Raw genomic sequence first — 21749 nt, 5'->3', positions numbered from 1 at the left:
AGTTCTGTAGAAATAGTAGAATTCACCATGTTTTCTAAGTATATGACCTCTTAAGAACTACTCTGAATAACTAGAGGAAATACCAAACACAATAGATGAAGAGGTTGTAGGAATGGGTCATCAACCTGTTGCTTGAGTGCTACATGTAATTTGGGTTACCCAGGTCTAAAGAGTCATATAGCACAACTAGAAAAGGTAGATCACAGATTTTGATCAGATCTGTGAGGTAGCTTATGTAAGAAGGGTGATTATATATACAGATTTCTGAGCTTGAAAAAGATGACAGAATTGTGGAGTTAGTGTAAAGACGTGTAAGAACGAGGAAACATGAATAGAAAGTACTCATATCTTTTTTTGGGTCAAAAAATTACATTGTTAAGCAGCAAGTTTGAAAAAAGAAAGATTGGGGTGTTGGATTTTTTTTTTATTTGTACATTTTCATGAATGTGTTTAGAGGATATCATCAAAGGAGGCGTGGTCCTGTGTGTATTGATTTAGGCTTACAAAGTGCAAAAAAAGAAAGTAAAGGCAGTGGTTATGTCAGGAAAAATACAATTATATGCTGTTATATGTTTCCACTCCTGGCTGCTGTTTTTGATTTCTGCTGGTTAGACGCATCTTGGGCTTGACCTGGTATCCTTATTTGATTTTATATTTTGCAGTTTATTTATCAAGAAAGATTCTTTTAAACTCCATAGTGTTTATTTGCACTGATGCAGAGAGCAAAATTGAAATGAAAGGAAAAACAAACAGCAAAAAAACAGCATGACAAAACGCATTAAGTTGCTCAGTCTCTAATTCACAATTCACTGACAATTGGATCAGTGTGAGGAAAACTTTGTTTATTTAACTTTGCATTCATAGGTGTCTGAAGTTAGTAGCATAGCCTGTGTAGTCTTTTTATGTGTGTTACCTTGTAGTAAAATAGCATTTGAATTCTAGCATTCAAATTAGGGCCCAAAATTGTTTCATTAAATTATTTTTGACGATTGAATGGAAGTAGTACATGGTGTAGAATCACAGAGGGCTTTATGGGTGTTAAATTACTGTTATTTATCATATTGGAGTCATATCCTATGAATCTCAGACTCCATTTGATTTCATGATCAAGAAACAGGGAACCTGCTTTAGCAGACGGTTTGGACTGGATTACCTCCAGAGGTGCCTTCCAACTCCTCCAATTCTGTGCTTCTCATAATGAAATGTAGAGCTGTTCCTATAGAAAAGTCATTTAAATGCTGCAGTTGCATTAAAATATGACAAACACAATGACAACTGTTTGTGATATGACCTTCCAAATGTTATTGGTTTTGTTTCTCCTGAGCAAGGGAAAGGCACCTCATAGTGGGACTGATGGTGTTGCAATAGGGTGGCTTCTGGGAATGCCTCTGAGTTGCATTCTCCTTTAAAGCTGTGATTTTACCCTTATCCTTATGCTGTGTTGCTTGAGCATTTGTTGATGGAGCCATGTAAAGTGCGAAGCAGGAGAGTAAGCATGGCCATTGCCTGCCGTGAGTTGTCAAGGCTCCAGCCAAGGCTAACTGCCCTGACTCAGACTGCCAAAAGAAAAAGTGAGCCAAAGAAACAAATTCAGAGTGCTTTACACATGGAAAGGATTACAGCCTTCCAATTCACTTGTCTGTCTCTTAGTAGGATTGAGAGGAATTGATATGACAGATGTAAGCTAATACAATGCATAGAACTAGAGTGAATATAGAAAGGCAATATAACACTGGAAAGTGATGCTGTATATATAACTAGAAATCAGACTATAATTACAGTGTGGTATAAATAATTACGAGGGGGTCACTTAAAAGGTGGACCAGATCTGTGAATTCATTTTGAAATATATCTGCAAGAAATGAAGTCTCCTATTGTCTGCATTATGTCAGTCTTAATAATTTTAACATAAATAATGAAAAACAGTTATATAACAATCAGAAAATTATTAGAGGGAGAAAAATAGCTGAAAATGCCAACTGCAATATCCAGACGCCTGCTTCCATATATCCAGAAGCCTGCTTGCATGAATAGTCTTGAATGAGTTGATGCTCTTCCTGTTAATAAATGATGTGTGCTGACTTGCTATGCGTTAACACAAATGGAATCTCAGTCTGAAGGTAGGTCATGGTGCTTCTCTACAAATTTAAAATCTTCAAAAATATTTGGTGTTTTTCAGATGCCAGGTGGTGTAAAGGATATTATTAAAGACATCCTGAACCCTGTACATAGTCTAGATTTCCAGACTGTTAGCATAAAAATCCTGTAAATGTTCAAGTAACCAGTTTTCTCAATCCTTACTCAGAAATGTATTCAATTTGTTACATGAATCTGCTACAGAACTTAAAAAAAAAAAAAAAAAAAAAAAAAAAAAAAAAAAAAAAAAAAAAGCAAACAAACAACAACAAAAAAAAGCCCTGCGAATTGCTTCCTGGACCTGACCTGACATTCAATTTTAAAATTCTTAGTTCAGAGTTACGCTTCAGGATTATATTCTTAAGAAAGTATAACCTAAATAATTGCTGATCTCTGCATTACTGTAAGCTGATAAACAATCTGCCTAGCATCTGAAATGCAACACATTTATCAAAGGAGTTTTATGATATTCTAATTTTATGGTGCTATTTTGGCAGCATATTCATTTTGGTGTAAAGTAAAATTGCAGTAAATTTATCTTCCAGTATACTTAGTTAGTTTTGTTTATAGCTCTCTGTAATTACAACAAGCACAATAGGCCTGTTTGTACCTAAGTATAAAGAGGTATAAAGTAACTTTTTAAAATGTAAATGATTGTTTTTTGGCACTTACGCATAACATGCTGCAGCTGTCTTCACATATGCAGTACAATTTGTCATCCTGTGACCTGATCTGATGAGAAACAATTTTGCTATTATGTTTAGCACTTTCCCAGATGGACAGAATTAAACTAAATAGGAAAATACTAGCAATGAGATACACCAATTGCTGTCATAAACTATGATTGAAAATAATGTTACTTTGAAGAGACAAAAATAAGATCATTTGAAGAGCATTCTGACCATAATCAAGTACAATAACAATGGTAAATCCATGTGAATATGAGCTAAATCCTGGATTTTTTTTATTTTATTTATTTATTTATTTATTTATTTTTTTAAGCAATATCAGTGAATGTAAGGGAAGAAAATACAACTGACACTTTTCAAAAGTGTTTTCTTTTTTTTTTTAAATGAGATGTTGCTGGAAGATACTTCATGTGTAGTACAAAATTTACTAAGCTGAATAAAATATCTTCGAAACAGTAGTGCATCCAACTTATGAGCACATGCATGCAATATGGGATTTAATTATTTGGAATGTTAACTAATGTTTTCACAGTGTCCATGTTCTTATTGGACTACAATTCTTGATAGCATGTCCAGGTATAAAATCTTCATGGGAAGGTAAGGAACCAGAGTGTCCAAGGATGCTAATACAATAAATAGAAATGCTAAAAGTTACCTAGCTGAATTTTAAATCTGTAATCACTTGATTGATTCTGGTTAGCACTTGAACTCGGCTATACTTATATGCAGATCTCTTATTCTCTTTGGCTCTTTGTTTATATCTAGGCCACCCCAAAAGTAATCGCAGAATCGCAGGGATTGAAAGGTTCCAACCTCCCTGCTAAAGCAGGTACTCTACAGTAGGTTGCACAGGTAGGCATCCAGGTGGGTCTTGAATATCTCCAAAGAAGGAAACTGCACAACTTCTCTGTGAAACTGCTTGCCACTGCACACTACCAAGAAGAGCACAGCCTCATCCATTTGCCTCCCACTTCCCTTTAGATTTTTATATATATTAATCAGACACCCCCTCAGTCTTCTTTTCCTTCGGCTGAAGAGACCCGTGTTACTCAGCCTTTACTCGTAAGGGAGTTGTTTGGATACCCCTTACTCCAAAAATATCAACAATCCGTGTTATTGGAGCAGTAACTCTTTAACTCCCAGTGCACTACATGATGTTACAGTGTGGAATACTAATAACAAAAAATCATAATACCATGACACCAGTATTATAAGCAGCCTTATTTTTCTAATCATTAAGAGTACATGATCCACTTTTTACATAAAAAGCGCAAATAGTATAGCTCCAGAATATTCAAATTGTATTTAGAAAATACACTCTTTTTCACTCTCACTCATAGCATTGTTGTTTGCCTTCTAGACTAATAAATAATGCAGCATCCTACTACTTTCTGCAGTCACCAAAACATATAGCTACATATTTTTTTCTTTGGTACCCCCCATGCTATCCTTAATGAAACAATGCTGACCTGTATACAGGATGTGATTTTTGGAGTGCTCTCCTTTCCTAGATATCAATTTCTGGAGGAACTGTATTCATTATTTTGATAACAGACTGTTGATTTCATTGCATTTTACTTCTATTATTAATACATTCAGGCAAGTATATGAGTTATGGGAAGTACATAAGTCTTTCTACAGTCTGCTCTACATTTTTCTTTTTTATTTTTGGATGATATTTTCTGTCTTATTCCCATTTTCAATTTGTATTATAGCAGAAATATCCTCAAAACATGAGAGATATAGAAACACCAAGCACCATTTTTTTCATTTTTCTCTTACATTTCTAGAACAAATGAAGCCTACAGAAATACCATGCAGCAAATTAGTATTACCAAATCTTAATTCTAGACTGTGCTCAACTGCTTAGCTACTTGCAAATCCCGTGTGGTGGAGAGTGTTTGTTAGTACTTCTTTTACTAAGCAATGACATAAAAATCTGGGAACTGCTAGTGCTTCTCTTTTACTATCTGCTTTTGGATAACATCTGTGAACACAGTGATGTGCCTGTATACCAGATTGCAGGGAAGAGCCTATGCGTAGACTGTCCTTCATGAGATGCAGGAGTCGCAGATGAGGTCTTTATTCTGCAATGATTCTACAGTCAAGATATTTGTGATTGGGAAACTGAGCAGATAGCAGGGTTAAGTGGTGTTTTCCTTTCAGTTTTCGAGAAGCCATGAATATTAGTTTCCCTAACTGCACTTTATATAGGGATCACTAGCCAGACATGTCATGCCATAGAATTTCTTACCATTAAGCGTGTTCCATATTGATAGATAATATTGAGACAACTCCTGTTATCATTTCTGCATTTGTTGTATGTTCTTGACAATCTAATACACTTAAACTCAGGTATATTTAGAAGGGATATGACTGAGCACAGTTTCTCAGCAATAGTTTATTTTCATACTGCCATACTGCCAACAGCTGTTCTTTATAATCCACATGATGTTAGGACTAATAATATCCACACAACCATGTGAAGTGCTTTAATATCCACAAGAGGTAGAATTTGTATTGGACAGTGAAGCAGCAGTAGGGGCTGAAGGTGTTGAAACATACACTATAGCCATATAGTCATTCTGGGGTCAATGGTTTGGAAAAGAACCTGTGAATGAATTCATAATTAAACAAAAAACAGTGAATATTTAATTTTATTTTTTATTTTTAGAATCTTCACTTCTAGTTGATAATCATTTCTGGGAGAGAAAATTAGGATCTGTCATAGGTCTGAGGGAATTGAATAAAAAGCTTCCTGACACTGTTTTTCACACTGCAGTCTGTCAACTGAAAAGTACCTAGAAACAAGATTTAAGTCTGCAGTAGTTTTCAAACACATAATTACAGGGATTGGTAGTGACCTCCAGAGATCGTCGAGTCCTGATGCCCTGCTAAACCACATTCCCTAGAATAGGTGATACAGGAAGGCATCTACATTGGTCTTCAATATCTCCACAGAAGGAGACCCCATAACCCCTCTGGTCAATCTGTTCCAGTCACCATTACCATAAATAAGCTCTTTCTTATGTTTGTATGGAACTTACTGTGTCTCCATCACACAGTAATGCTCATGGAAGGTTGCTCCCTTGTGTGGATGAGAAAGATCCAACTGGGTGTTTGCATTTTGCCAGGAGAGATGCACTAGGATTTAAAGTCCTTGGAAGCTCTGGGAGCCGAAAGATTATTCAAGTTTTCACTGGTCCTACAGGGGCCCGAATTACCTTCAATACCACTTTTAGTGCTAGAATAATCTCAAAAATCTTTCTTACTTACATGATTTATCACTGCATTTCCTTGTGCTTGCTTTATATAAGCTTGTTTTTGTAATAGTCTTTTCTTGCTCGGTCATGTGACCTTGTTTTTCTTCTTCTAGTATATAATCTGTCAACCTGTTTTTTCAGTTAAAAAGGGGAAAATCAGGAGATAACAGAAGGTAATGTGATAAGCTGCTGGAAAAAGAATTCAGAGTAGTGCAACTAGACATGGAGGTGCTATAGCTAATGTGGCATCATTTTTAAAGCATTTATTTTCCATAAATACTGATATCATAAATATTGATAAATTTGTAGTTCAGTTCTCAATGCGTTATTTTTGATAAGCAAATATTTTTGATAACTAAATACACACTGATAACCTATCGGAGCTGAGGGTACAAAGTTCTGGGATTTATTAGTAGTTTATTTTCAGCTAGCATTCTTAGACATTGCATCAGCAGACAGAGCAAAATGCTGCTGTAGCCATATCACTAAGAAAATTACCCATGTTTTTTTTTTTTCCCAAAGGAAAATAGTGCAAATCCTGACTTCTTTTTCAAAATTTTAATCTTTCAGGAGATTTGTACGTAATGCTGAAATAATATTTAAGTACAATCATTATCTTCAGCTAAAAATAGGGTGTTATAAAGGGCCAATGTAGTTGTAAATGTCTTGAGTTTTATGTGTATTTTGTTTCTTTTTCCAATTAGTCCGTCACAGAATAAAGTAATTACTTTGAAAGGTCATTATTATAACAACATTTTACCGAGGAAAATGGACTTCAGTCTCTACATTTGTCTTGTTTTTCTATTTAGTTTTGCAAGCACATAAGTACTGCCAGAGTTCAAGCATATCACATAGGTTATGCTTTTGAACCCCTGAGAAGTTAATGGTGTAAGCAAATCTCATCCTTTTTATATTTGTAATCATCCATTAGCTAGTGATACACTGTTCTCTTTTTTAAACTAAGGGAAAAACTATGGTGCATATGAATAACTATATTCCCAGTAATATTCTTTATGTTTTTGTTGTTTTGGTTTTGAAGGTAGTAATGCTCCAAAGTATTGCATGTCCTGAACTTTGTAAGTATATCTCAGTAGTAGAAGAATGTTGAGATTCTTTTCTTCATTTATAGTTGTAAGACGAATTTGTTCTTTATTGGCTTGTTAGTTTGTTGTGGTTTTAGTCTTCAGTTACTCAGTAATTTAATTTGAATTTATCCTCTTGGCTGTTTACCAGCACAACACACAAAAACTTGGTTGGCATTTTTTCTCCAAAGGTGTTTAGACTTGCTTGAATTCACAGGATTGTCTGTATCTGCATTTATGTGGATCTGTGTTTGGTGACAGCTTGGCCACTAGGTTCATTTTTACGCACAGTAAACTGAGTTATAATCAATGCTTATATCACTAAGTGATGACCAGTACCTATTTTGTTTACTCAGTTAATATCCGAATTGCTGCTGTTGTGATGGATGCAGGGGTTAAAAAAAAAAAAAAAAAAAAAAAAAGCTTAGAAAAATCAGAAAATAATGAAATGGACTTCTTTGTGGGGAGCTTCTGACATTTCTGTGTCATCTTTGGATGCATTAATTTATTAATGCTGCAACTTTAGAATGTGTTATTGAAACTGCAACATATGACAAAGGAGATTTGAGTTCATTATTTAAAAATAATAATCTGACGCTATGCAAAACAGCCTTTTCCAGTTAAGACTGAAGTAAAAGCATGAAACCTGTTTTAACATCTATTTTGATATTTTTGTAGGATGGAATAAAAGATGAATGCTCAGTGCTGAAGCTGCAGCTGAAGGAGAGAGATGAACTCATAGCCCAACTTCGTGAGGAACTGGTAAGCAAGAGAAACTACTTCAAAAAAAAGTTTGTTTGCCTGATAATGTCATTCACTAATACCAAAACTCAAGAAATATATTTTCACACCCACTGCAGAATAACTAGCCTGAGGCTACATTAACCAGATAACACTGGCTGTGCACTTCTAGAGACTTGTCAGCCTCTGAACTGGCTACTATTTAGAGACACTGCTAGTAGAAATTTCCTTCAAAAGATTGTTTTGACAGTTGTCTTGCGGTATCAAAGAGGCATTAATCAGTGGCAAAGAAGTAGCACATCAGCGTATACATATGGTAGAAATCTTGAGGCCATGTATATTTCCTGGTAAATTGGAAATATTTGTCCATGAATTGTTTTTTGTGTCTACAATACTGTCACGGAGTTGACCAGATCAATCTATGTCCGCGACAGGGGGCGACAGGCCTCTGCCCTCCCCCCCACCCCAGTCCCACAAAAATGGGAAGGAAGGAAGGGAGGAAAAAAACAGCGGCAACAATCTATGGAGGAAAACTTATTTTACTATAATATCGGAATACAAAATAACCAATATATACAATTTAGTTGAAATTGAGATTAATAAATCAGACAAGATAAGAGAGAGAGAGAGAGTTCCCGGGACCGATTCAAACCTGAAAAGCTTGGAACGGCTAGGAAAGCACCCTCCAGCACCCACTGCAAGGCAGCAAGAGAGCGCCCCCCCACCCGGAAGGGCCAGATCCCGTAACTGCTGTAATGTACAGGGATAGGTACTTGGAACTGGGGCAGTGACACTTTAATGCCCCGTACACTACATGATGTTTTGATGTGGAATACTAAAATTCAAAAACAAACAAACAAAAACATAAAACCATGACAAATACTGTCCAATAAAAAATGAAATATTTTTTTCACTCTTAAATAGATGTGGATTTTAATTTAAATGAAATAGTAAGTGTTCCCATGCTTACTGATTTTTTTTCCTTGCATGAGCTAGTAAGGTTGAGTACTACTACTTTAATGAAAGATAAAATACTGTTAAGCAGCTGAGTGAGGTAAAATAAGTGAAACAGCAATTAAAAATACTAAACATATAGAAATGTATTTTCTTCTGCTTTTAAGACTGAGCTAAATTAATTTTAAAAATCTGGTTTTGACAGAATATGATTAAAAAATACGTCTTCATTATTCTTAATTAAAGGATGGGGGAATTTTCATCATCATCTTTCAGATCTAGGGAACTTACTCCACAGAAAAAGCATATATGTTCAACATATTCAAGAAGGTGTTCAATATGTATGTTACCACCAAGGAACTTGCAAATGTGGACCAAGGATTTTGTATAAGCACCCTACAGGAGGTGATGTTGTTTCCATAATTAAATCTAAATTTTCTGACAGCACTAAGGCTTTTGTGCCTTTCTGTCTCACACCTGGTGGCTACCCACAAAACTTGAGCAGAATGAATTCAGGTCCATCTGTAACCAGGACAGTCTGTGAAACTGAATGGACAATGTCAGGCTTAGACAAGTAATTAGAAGCACTAGCCCTGTGACTATGGCAAAGTTACACTACATCTTTCATAAATATTAAGAAAAAATAATGGTGTTTTTCTATCTGTGGAAACAACTAGGTCTGAAGTTGCATGGAAAAATGTAATGCCACACAGAGATGAAAGATTCCTTTGTTATATTAACATCTGCAAAATAAATGCAGGTCATCAATATTCTTTGTTTCGCATTGGCTACATTAAAAAATGATGTATTATGTAATTATTATCTAAAATTAAATGACAAAATGGGACACTGGGAACATCAAACTTCAGCACAGTCTCAGAGCATTAATTTTATATCAGCCTTTCTCGAAACATATGTTATTAACTGGCTGACAACTTTGTCAGTGTAAAATTATCCTGTATTGATACAGTGAGCTGTAGCTCATTTGCTGTTAGTTGTTGTCAAAGTTCATTTGTGTACAAGTCAGTTGCAGGAAAAAGACCCATAGGGACTTCAGTTCTTCTATCACATAACAGGCAGAAAAGTACATCTTTCTATAGTCATGAAATAAGAATTTCCATGATTAAAAGTGAATATCTTGTGTTTAATTCATGATTAACTGACTTCAGTTTTTATATTTTAGAATTGTATATGAAACAAAACAGAAAGAGAGAGAGAAAATAGAGATGGGAGTTCTGAGACCACATTTAGTCATTTAAAATTGAATTTGGAAAGGAATCTGCGTATCTCATTTACTATTATTGAACTAAATAAAGCATGATGATTCACTAAAATAAATCCAAGTCTGTTTGTCATTGGACACAGAAAGATACATGAAATAGCAAGTGATCAAGTGTCTGATACTCAGCTCTACTCATTTTTATATATATACTTTTTATATATACTTTTAAAAATCAATCTTTTTTTCCATTGTGATTTGAGCACTTAGAACTACTCTGAGTAGAAAATATTTTCATGGTATTGTGGCAAAAATAACTGAGTGCTGCCTATGGTAACATCTATTTTACTGCTGTCATTGATATGGAAGCATTAACACTGAAAAATGAGTGTTAACATCATTATCCTTTCAACTTTGATGTCCTTGTATAACTTGAGTCATACATGTTGTCCCATTGAAATAAAAAATGTAGTGAGGCAGCTTGGCTGAATTCTTGACTAGATCTGCAGGCAAAGTTAAGTAAGATGATGAATGTCCCTGATAGCTCAGCTCTTGGAGGGTATTTTTCTGCTGTGGAGTTGCCTGTATCAATTTTGTTGTTGTTGTTGTTGCTTCTTTATCAAATGTGAAAAACCAAAACCCAAACTCTTCCCTTTTTATGAGCTGCCTAGACTAGCTAGTGCTATCTAACTGAGCTTTATCCTAAGCTGTAGAAGTTAATGCTTTAATTCTAGATAATCAGAATCAGCTAAACAAAAAATAAACAGCATTTTTTTCTTTTAATTTTGCAAATTATTCTATCTTCAAAACTTATGTTAAATAATTGGTGTGGGTTTTTTTTGTTTGTTTGTTTCTGTGTGTGGTTGTTTGATTTGTTTTTCTTCTAAATATGCGTAATCTATTTCTGGAGTGCAGATTGATGGCAACCTTGGTTCTTTTCTTTGGTCCGATTTCAATCGGACAATTAGCCAGTTGTCAATGGGCAATTAGCCAGTTGTCTGTAGTCATGAAGGAGTGTTATTTTGAATTATCAATATTTGAAGTGTAACAGAAAGCGTAAGATGCACTTGAATCCTGTTTACAAGCAGTTTACGAAAGGCACTACACTGAAGTGCAAAAATCACCTCAAAATATGCCTGTGAAATGTAAATGGATTGGTAGATACAGTCCTGCAGTCACAAGTTGTTTTGACAGGCCGAGTGAGATTTGGAAAAATGAATTGATGAATTCATGATGAATACAGTTTTTGGAATTGTTAGCAAAAATAAATTTTTAGGCCTATCTATTTTCAAAACTTTAAAAAATATTTTTCAAATTTTAAAGGAATAAGGTACTTCTTATTTGGAAAGAATTGCCTTAATGCTTATGAAAAAGAGAATAACATTCTAGATTGATCTTTACACTGATTATCCACTTGCTCTATGTTCTGAGGGTTTATAGTATTATTTCTAGTTGGCTATTTTATGATGGGCTATTACATACTCATGGATAATTTACATAAGAGCAGACAGTTGTAAGTACTTTTGAATCTTTTTTCTTCGACATATTTAGGAAATATTAGGAGCAGAAAAGGAAAAGATTAGGTGTACTTAAACGTTATTAAATGTCAGATTTCTTTCCTACTTTTTACAGGAGAATTAATTGTGTATGTTCCAGAAAAAGCTTATCTTTGCGGTAATTACTCTGTGAATCAGTTCCGCAAGGCAGACACAAAGTGCGAAAGTGGCGATATCCTATGGCACACAATGGGGATTAGCCTCTGGTTCCTCAACTATGTCAGTCCCTTGATGAGAAGCTGCCAGTAAGATAGCATCTTTAATATTCCTTGGCACTTGAGAAGATGATTCTGCATATTAGTTTAAGTCCTTATCACAAACCATTGTCATATTGTGGTGCTTGGCATAGATAAATGATTATGTCATCAGCATAGAATAGCGTCTTGCTAGTCTGGCTGAAATGCTGCTCTCCCAATATTTCATAAAAATGATTTTGCAGAAAAGAGCAAATCTGTAATAGAGAAATTTCCCAAGTCTCCCCCAGACACAATGCTGAAACTTTCTTTCCTTTGGTAATAATGCACCACACGTGCTTGTCTTCAGCACCAGTGTCATTCATAGAATGATGATTTTGAGACATGTAGTATTTTACTGATGGATCTTTAAGTAAAAGGAGGCAAACATATCTTACTTGACTCTGAAATCTCTGAAAACTTCAGCTTTTGTAGGTCTTAGTTCTGCTTTTCCACTTATTTTTTTTTTTAACTAATTTTCATTAATCAGCTTTTAACTCAAAGGAAAATATCAAGATAAATCAAAACACATAGCTACAATTAATTTTAGGACAAATTGAAATGGCAGCTTCTTGGAAACATGGTGGAAAGGAAAACTTTGTGTTGCACTCGATCACTGTTGTGTATTCCATGGTGTGAAAGGACAACGTTTCATACTTCTGACTTTTTGTCTTTGGAATTTTACACATTCAGATTTCACTTTAAATGAATGGTGAATATTAGATTATAATTCCTATGTAGTGTCTGTCCTGTGCCATGGTTATGTCACAGTCCAGTGATCTTTAAGCTCTGTGGAGCTGAGCAGCTGTACCTCACCTGAGGAACGAGATGGGGGCAATCCTCACCAAAGGAGCTGTGGTGGTGCAAGGCTGGATTTGTACCAAAGCTCACAGGGTAACTGAGATAAATCTACGTTGTTAGAAATGCTAGGAATGAAGGACATGAGGTCAGCAAAACCACAAGTGTGATTTTTATATAGTTTTGATTACTTAATTGCCTTGACTTTTTTTGTTTTTTAATCTATGTGAAAGACAGATGACAAGCATCGTGTGATATCACACATCCATGCTGTCTCTACTATTCAGTCTGCTTCTAGGTAGTTACTTACCGCTACAGAATGACGAACATTTTGTTTCCTGAGCTGCCAAATGTGGAAATGTACTTAAAATATTTTTCCTGATACAATCTTAAAACATTACATAGTTTAGTTTAAATGAATATGACCATAAGATATAACTTTCTCTTGGTATCATGTATTGACATAATATTGAGTCATATATATTTATAAAAGAATGAAGAGAGAGGTAGTGTTGCTTAAAAACAAATACACATATGCTGGAAAGCTTGTTTTGCTTCTTAAGATCAGCAGTTTAGTTTGTATGTTAACAGTTTCAGTATGTTGCTAAAGGCATTTGTGTGACACATTTTTACTGCAGTCATCTGATGTGGATGAGTTTCAGATTAATAAACGCTTTATCTTCAGTGCTGCACAGCAATGCTTAATGAATCAACCAGGACTGCTGTTCTTCCAATAATTAATTTTCTGTTTGAGGAAATATTTTTGCTTTTGAAGATGTAAGGGTGGCTGTCTGTGCCAATTTACTAAAGACCAAATATAAGAAAAATGTTTTGCTTCTCTTTCAATTATGAATTGTCTTCTACAGTTTACAGGTAATACTTCACACAGATTTCCTTGCTGTATGAAGCATGATTCATAGATATGTCTCAACATACATACTGGCATAGCAAACATCAGAAATGAAGAGTCCTTGGTGCTTTAATAGCAAAAATTTCATTTTTGATTACGTTCTAGTGAAGTCCTGTAAGGGAATTATACTGTTTTTGTAGAATTATCTGAATTTTTTTATTCACAATGTATTCCAGCATTTTAAGATTTGGCATATTTTTATGTCCCTAAGTTAGACATTTTTGTCCATAATGAGAATTTTCAGGGAGAAAAAAACCCAAATTTTCTGTTTTCTTGTCACTCTTATTTCAGTTTTAACAGAAAGGAAAGGGTGCTTTTTATGTTATTTCAGATGCAGAAAAAGTTAAGAGGTTTCATTTAACCTTTGTTTCAAAGACTAATCTTTTTCTCACTGTGAAAATACTTCTTGTTTTATGACATCTTGCTTCCAAAGGTGGAAACCCCTCTTCATGTGCTCTGTGTTCTTTGATACAACTCTGCAGCAATTTTAAGTAGTGGTAGAGCTGTAATGCTGTATGTGATATTCTGCTGTAACTTTCACAGTAAATATTACTACTGCTACATACATCAGTGTGAAGTATTAGCTAAAAAACTGGTATAATATTTATTGTATTTATTAGTATAAAATATACTCTCTTCCAGTGTTTGAATAGCAAAAATGTCCTTTTCCTATCTACTTTCATTGTTGTTCTTTGGTTGGTTGGTTGGTTGGTTCAGAGACTAGGAAGGATAGGGGGAAGAGATTAAACTTTGCCATGCAATTCTTTCATCCTTCGGTTAAGTGAATGAATGGAATCAAGTGTCATTAATCCAGATTTGAGCAGCTAATCTATTCCTGGGATGTTTTGTTTTATTTTTGCTAGGGTGGAAGAGAAGGATGCTTTTCTTAGATATGGTGCTTATAATATTTATTTCACATAATGTAGATAAAATCCTGTTTTCTTGGTCATAGTAAAGATTTGACTGTAAGTAGATTTTGGTCGCAGTGCAAAGTATCTTTCTTCCATCTATCTCTTGAACTGTTCCATCTTTGCAGTTTTGGGTCTTGCTGTTGCTCTTTTGATTTTCTTTCTTTGTCTTCTGAAATATTGTTCTCTCTTCCCTTCTATAGTAACCAATATGTGCATTTCTTTTGGTGTCCTTTGTGTGTTTTATCCACTGTTGGAGAAAATGGACTCGATGCCTGTTTTTGTTTTTTTTTTGCGTGGAGGCTGCATTTATTTTCAAGTTCGGTATTCTGACTGATGTTCACATGTAATTCCTTTGACTTTGAAGAGATTTCACTGCAGTCCCAGTACAATAAGTGGGGGATGTATTCTCTGGAAAGCTTTCATAAATTATCTGCTTCTTAAAGTATTTTTAAGCTGGGGGGTGTCTTGAGTTAGCGGTCTATGCAAATCTTCACCCTTCAGAAAGGAAGCATGTTAAAAGACTGTACACACAAACCTGACTAGTCTCAAATCAAAAAGTTGGCTTATGAATTTGGACTTTGGTAAATTCACTCAAAAATATACTGCTCACGTAATTCCAAGTTTTAGCTCTTTTGGTCATGTAATTGGATAAGATGTTATATTTCTCTATACTGAGAGTTAAAAGAAAAGAAGTTAATATGTGGTCATTAAAAAAAAATGAAGAACAATTACTAATTATTTAAATTTCAAGGAGAAGGTAAGTTACTAGTTAATAATAATTTGATAATTTGTTGTTCTAAGGTATTACTTTTTTAATACCGTGTTAGGTTGCTCTGTAGGGCTAATAAAATCGAAAGCAATAAACTTTGCTTGCTAGTCTTTGCTCAGTTCAAAATGTAGGATGAAAATATGTTTTTTCTTTTTTTTTTTACTCAGAGCTGTTGTTTATGAATTATTCAATGTTTGAAATGTATTTAACATATTTTTGAGTTTTCTGGCAATAATGCAAGACATTTATCTTACATTTCTCAATTTGACTTACAGATGATATTGTTTTTCTTGAAGGGAGCGCTCATGATTTACCAGAAGAGTTATAGAGTTTGCAGGCTATATTATTTATCAGAATTCACTGATTATCAGACACGGCTTTATAAAACCAGGCTTTCTCCATGTGATGCTTGTGCTGCAGCTTGCAGATGAGTGTTTCACCAAACAATGCTAGTTGGGCAGCAGGGCGCTGTATTAAAATTTCAGAAAGAACAAGTGTATCTGTTATACTAATCATGATGGTGAAGTGAAGAGAAAAAAGGATGTCTTTTAGTAAACTTGTTTCAGCATGTTTGGTGAGCTTGTGGAGGATTTGAGGTTAATAGGCTGGAAAAATAAGAAGTTATACAATTAAAGGATGATTTAAAGCAGCAGGAGAGCTCATTGTTCAGCCAAACTGTATATTAATCAGGTTACTTGCAAGAGCAGGATGATAGATTCTAAGGAAGAGCTGTTTAAAGAGGACTGAGAATTTTTCAGATTGGCTCTAGATCTACCTTCTGATATCAGTGCAGACAGATGTACTCAGCTTATACAACTTGCTATGCAAGTCCTCCTTCCTTACTAGTCAGTGTGAATAAGTTAGCTCAGATCAGTTTCTGGCATCTTGAGGAGTTTATTCTCTTACATCTTGTTTAATTTATGGAAATGGAATTCAGATCCTAAAGGACAAATATGTTTGCTTTTTATCTCCTTTTGGATCACAATCCCTAGGATGATATGGTTCATCAGTTTCTTTCTTTCTATTCCACAATAGCTTATTGAGATATCTTCTCCAGTGCTATTCGATCCTTATTTGTCAGATTGGAATTAGTAACTTCTCTGTTTCTTTTGATTTTTTTGAATTTTAAAACATGGATCATTCTGATTAGCCAGCAAGATTTAAGTACTAACCAACCACAGGGCTTTTTTTCACATGTGGTTTTTATTACTAAAACCTGTTTGTTTTTTATTTTTTTTCCTGCAAAATCACAAAACCAAGGAGAAACAAGGTGCAGGCAATCCTAACCAATGAGATGATGATGAAGTGGAGAGTGCATAATATGCGCAGCTTGTAGGGAATCAGGAACCTGAATATTTATGCACATGATATTATGTATCTGCACAGAAAGGAAGGAACATGGTAAGAGTGGCAATGACAAGGTTATGTCTTCAAAAACTGCTAGAATCAGTAGTGAAATAGAGGATCTCAAGAAGGTGTTTTTTCTTAGTTCCACTTGGGCTTTGTTTTTCCTTTCTTGATAATTCTCGTTATTTCATTTTCATTGTTCATGAGTTATTAAAATATATCATGTGCGTGAGGTCTCTCATATTGAGTTTGGTGAAATAGAGAGAATGGTCTGATGAGGAACACACAAGATGCATCAAGAGAAGACGAAACAGACCAAAATCTAGCATTTCTTATTTCTCATTGCCTAGCTATTGAGATAAGCTGATGAGCTATTGATATAAGCTGACAGGGCAATTCTGACAGTGTGATGAGCTGAAATCTCAGCATTTTTTATTTTTTTTATCTATTTTTCACTTTCCCATGCACTATTTATGTGCTCACTGTGTTTGGATATTAATGATTAATATCAATCCCTATCCAAAGATTAAAAACTAGATTTATATACAACAATTGCTCGATAAGACCAGTTGTAGAGCATAATAATAAGAAATTCAAGGTAACATACTATCTTTTGCATTTCTGCAGACTCTTACCATTTTTTAAGGTAAAAAGTAATCTGCTGTTTTGTCACCTGCAACCCCATTAGTTACTGGAACACTGTGCTACACAGTTGCTAGTGTTCTAGTATTAGCATAGATGCTGGCAATTATATTTCAGAAATATGCCAGTAGGTATATGCAAATAAGAATTGTGTGGCCTATCAGGCTTTTTTTCCTAATATGTTAATGTTTACATTTGATTAGAAGAAGGAACTATTAAGCGAGGCTACTAAGGATTAAGTAGCATGGGCATAATAATTGGATGTTTTAAAAAAATTTATTGTATTTACGTTCAGGTGTTTCATATCAGTTCTATAAAACAACTGCAAATCATAGACTTTTCTACTGCCAAATGTCCTCAAAATTCTTATCTGTGTATTTGTCATGTTGCTACTTTGCTTATATGCAACTTGTACTGCTTCAAAGACACTCACTGAGTCCTTCCGTCTCTATGTTCTTCCATTCGTTTTTTTGGTGTTTTTTTTTCTTTTGTATTCCCTACATATTAGCAATTAGAAGTTAACTTTTATTTAGTAGCATTTTTTGCACTGATACATTCCTTTGTTTGCTCTTGGTGCTTGGGAGGAACTGTGCAGCAAAAGTTATGACAATACTAAGTTGTAGTCTGATAAAATAAAATATTGCTTAGCATGCAAACTGGTATTGGTTAACTTTTTGACATTCATAGATAGGAAAAGACTATCATATCAAAGAATTCTTAAACAAAAGAGCAAGAAACATAAAATCATGGGTGGTTGAGTTCAGAAAGAACTTGGGGTAACTTCAGAGGTAGACTAGCTTGTTCAGGGACTTTTCGAGCCACACATTGAAGTTCTCCACGGGGAGCATCTGCAGTCAAATACGGTGTCGCATCCAAAATGGTTGAGGATGCATTCTGTCTTTCCATCCAGGTCACTGAGGAACATAGCAGTTACTGTTTCTTTGTTCTTACTTTATTATATTGCTTTGCATATATTACAAGCTGTCAGAATGGGAACTGTTCTTTCTTTCTTTTCTTTCTTTCTGATTTGGAAGTCTGAATACAAATCATAAGATTTTATTTACATAATGATATTTTAAGAACTGCTGTGCTTATTATAAACATGATACTTCATATAGGCGTTACCCAAACATCCAGCTGATTATCAGTTTCCTAGCACGTATTCTAATTACATTTGATGCCAAACTATTATTTAGGAACCTATTATTGAAGATGTTGTAAAATTTAGACTCAGTCCATGGTAAGGATAAGGGACCATGTGGGATGCACTGCTGAATAATATTCTTATAGCTGAATAATATGTTAATAGCTTTTTTTGCCACCTGGGAAAGATACCAACACTCTAGGTTAATGTTTATCTCTAAGACTGAGATACTGACATCTCTTTTGCATTCCACAGCCATTTGTACTACACAGCGTCTAGTAATTCCTATATGGTACTATAAATAGTGCTATGCTTCTCAGAAGATTTGGAAGGGGAGTTAAAAGTTATGACTAGTTAATGCAATTGAAAATGATCAAGGAGACATCTTTTCCCAGCTCATCTGCTTTTATGCTGAAATAAATGAAAATATGCATCCTCCCTTTTCTTATGAGATGTTGACTGCTTTGAATTTTCATATGTATTTATTATGACAGAATTGCACTGGCAGTCTTATGCACAATTTTTGCAGATCCAAAAAACTAACATTTAATAATTTTTGTTGTCAGCTGTGCATGGTGTTGGATTTGATTCTCCATTTTGGATGCCTTAAACTTAAACGTGATATAAAAAACAAGTTGACAGCATCCCTTTTGTGTCTTAGTGCTAGAGCCTTATAGTCACTCATTCCAATGTAGGACTTTTAGTATGCAGTATTTTTCTCATTCAATTGTGCTAGCCTTAGAGTAGCTGTCATCTATACCTCACACAGGGTAGGGAAGTACATTAAAATGTGTTGCAAACATTTTCACTTCATGGCAAGTGTCTTAGGTTTTATTAATGTCCATGTGTTGTTTTTAACTGAAATAAGAAGTCTTAAAAACAAGCAAATACTTGAGAACTAAAAATGTAAGTATCTTATTGTCAAAGACTTCAATTACTGCATAGTTACTGTCATGATGTTCATTAATTTGTGCATCTTTGCTCCCTGTAACTTCCTACTTCTTTTCAAATCACTGTTAAGAAATATCCACCATGGCAAAGCAAAACCCTATAAATTCTTTAATGGAATTGTGTAGATAATTGAAACAGAAATCAGAGCTGACTTCATTCTTTTCTCTGTAAAACTTCAGTGTGAAAATAAGAGGAAAGAAAGCTCTCATTTCTGCTCATTGTGATTTATCTGTCAGTAAGTGCTAGGTCTGTAGCTGGCAGACCTAAGTGTAGCTACTCGATGTGTTGATGAGCTGTGCTGATTTACAGCAAGTCCTGTCATGGAATGCCTAGAGGGGAAGAGTGTAAGTATCAATTTTGTAGAATAATAGAGTGCTTCGTATCCTTAATAACATGCTTTTGATGGACAGATATATTCATGTATTACCTGACATGTAGAGATTGTTGGCAGCTTACTTTGTCATTTGTTAGATCATATTGTGCCTTTTGATTTAAAGAAGATTTATATACTGCAATGGAAATACAAGAGTGCAACAAAGGTCAGTGTTACCTAAGTTGCATGTCTCCCTTTGATTAATGATATGACTTCCTTCAACAAATAAGCAAAAGAACAAGTGAAAAAACAAAAAGGTTAACAATAGGATGTGCATCACACATGCACAACTCCCTCTACCTTTGAGTAGAAATTTGAAAAACCAAGCAACCGTGTTCATAGTGTAAAAATGACCAAAAAAAAGAATAAAATTATTTTGAAGACTTATTCATGTTCTTTTTTGGTTTGTGGTAGCTGAAGAACACAATAGCAGCTATGAGTGGGCAATCTCAAAATCAACCACAATGAGATGCCCCTTAAGGAAGATTTGATAAAAAAAAAAAAGCAATTGTTCTTGAATCCTAGGGCAAATATCTGTTTGTAAAGTCATCTGTTGGAGATGATTATTACTGTCCTTTTCACTCCAACTGCTCTGAATAGTTCAATATTTTTGTCACCTAGAGGAATCAAAAATGCATTAAAATACATTTAAGCTTTTTTTGGAAACTTAGGTAGGAAATGACTTTGTATGAATTGTAGGCACTTGCATCAGCTTAAAGGTATGTTTAAGTTGTCCTGAAAGATTTTATTCAGTCAGAATATGTTTTGACAAAGGACTTTGTAAAAGCCTAAATACAGTGAGAGATTTGTATTGGAAAAGATTAATTGGACGTTCATTTTTGCAGACTCTTCTGATGATGCAATATTATATGCATATATTATATCCACCCAGGTACTGGGAGAGATGAACAAGAATGAAAGGATAAAGGCGTTTATGTTCTTTTGTATCTCTCATTTTCTATGGACATCAAAAGTAGCCTTTCCCTGTCAAAGTTGCATTATTATATTTATGAATTTGGTAGACTACAATATTGCTGTCAAGAAAAGAAAGCTGTATATTTTCTCTTGGGATAGAGGCGGTTAAAACACTAAGAACAAGATGCAGATTTATAGTTAATAAACAGAACTATATACAGAATGTACTGTAATGAGTACCTAGAGAGTTATAAAGCTAGCTTAGGAAGGAGAGATGTGCAACATGTTGTCACTGGGCTTTAAATCAGTACATCACTTTTTCATCTTTAGAAGACTCTACATTTTATTTAACACAAACTTCTTTTATATTTTTTTTTTTTTTTTTTTTTTTTTAGCATAGTTGAACATAGCATGTCACTCTGGCCATTATTTCAAAAAATACCTTTAAAAATAATCAAACTCCAATTAAACCACTCTGAACCTTCATCATTAGGACTGAAAGCTCAGCAGTCCTAGTTTTTTTGTGTGCAGTCCTATAAGGGTTTGATACTTTTCCACAGATGTCTTCTAGAACTGAAAGTGAAGTTTTATTTCCCTATTGTCAGGATATTTAGATTTTAAATAATTTAATGCTACTCTCTGCGTAGTAGATAATACTTAGAACAAATGTTTTCCGGTTGTTGTTGCTAGTGTTTTCGGAAGAGCTTAGTTGAACTCAAATAGGACTGGAGAGACCTAATGGTGTACTGAGTCTCTTCTGTAAGGCTATCTGCTGCACAACCAGCTTGCTTTTTTTTTTTTTTTTTTTTTTTTTTTTTTTTTTTTTTTTTTTAATGAGCTTTAGAACATGCCCGGTTTTTGAATCTGAGCAGATGAAAATTCATGAGAGTACCTCCAGGTCAGCAATTTATGGCTAGTGGTTTGAAGCACTTTTGATTTCACTTTTACGACTAAATTAACACACTGTTAACTTTAAGTTAAAATTATCCTGAAGGTCTCAAAGAGGAAAATACCTAGACTCAAGCTTGTCTTGTTTCAGGACAGAAATTGGGTTAAATTCATAATCAGACTCAAGGAAATACACTATTATGTGTTTAAAGCTCTTCGAAAATTTCA

General features: G+C 34.5%; 1 protein-coding gene across 6 annotated transcripts in view; it reads left to right on the top strand.

Moving 5' to 3' along the window:
* The window catches only part of CCSER1 (coiled-coil serine rich protein 1), a 617185-nt gene that overhangs the window by 349503 nt on the left and 245933 nt on the right, over positions 1-21749 (top strand). For all 6 annotated transcript variants that reach the window (XM_042812628.1, XM_042812632.1, XM_042812630.1 and 3 more), the window contains exon 8: positions 7849-7932. In XM_042812628.1, the coding sequence (XP_042668562.1) occupies positions 7849-7932 (84 nt within the window). The remainder of the gene's footprint in view (positions 1-7848; positions 7933-21749) is intronic.

This window comes from Centrocercus urophasianus, unplaced genomic scaffold (genome assembly GCF_019232065.1).
Source record: "Centrocercus urophasianus isolate 14NV4802_14NV808 unplaced genomic scaffold, USGS_Curo_1.0 seq_13, whole genome shotgun sequence".
In the NCBI taxonomy this organism is placed as follows: domain Eukaryota; kingdom Metazoa; phylum Chordata; class Aves; order Galliformes; family Phasianidae; genus Centrocercus; species Centrocercus urophasianus.
The sequence above is the reverse complement of the archived record's forward strand: the minus strand, read 5'-3'. Positions and strand labels throughout refer to the sequence as shown.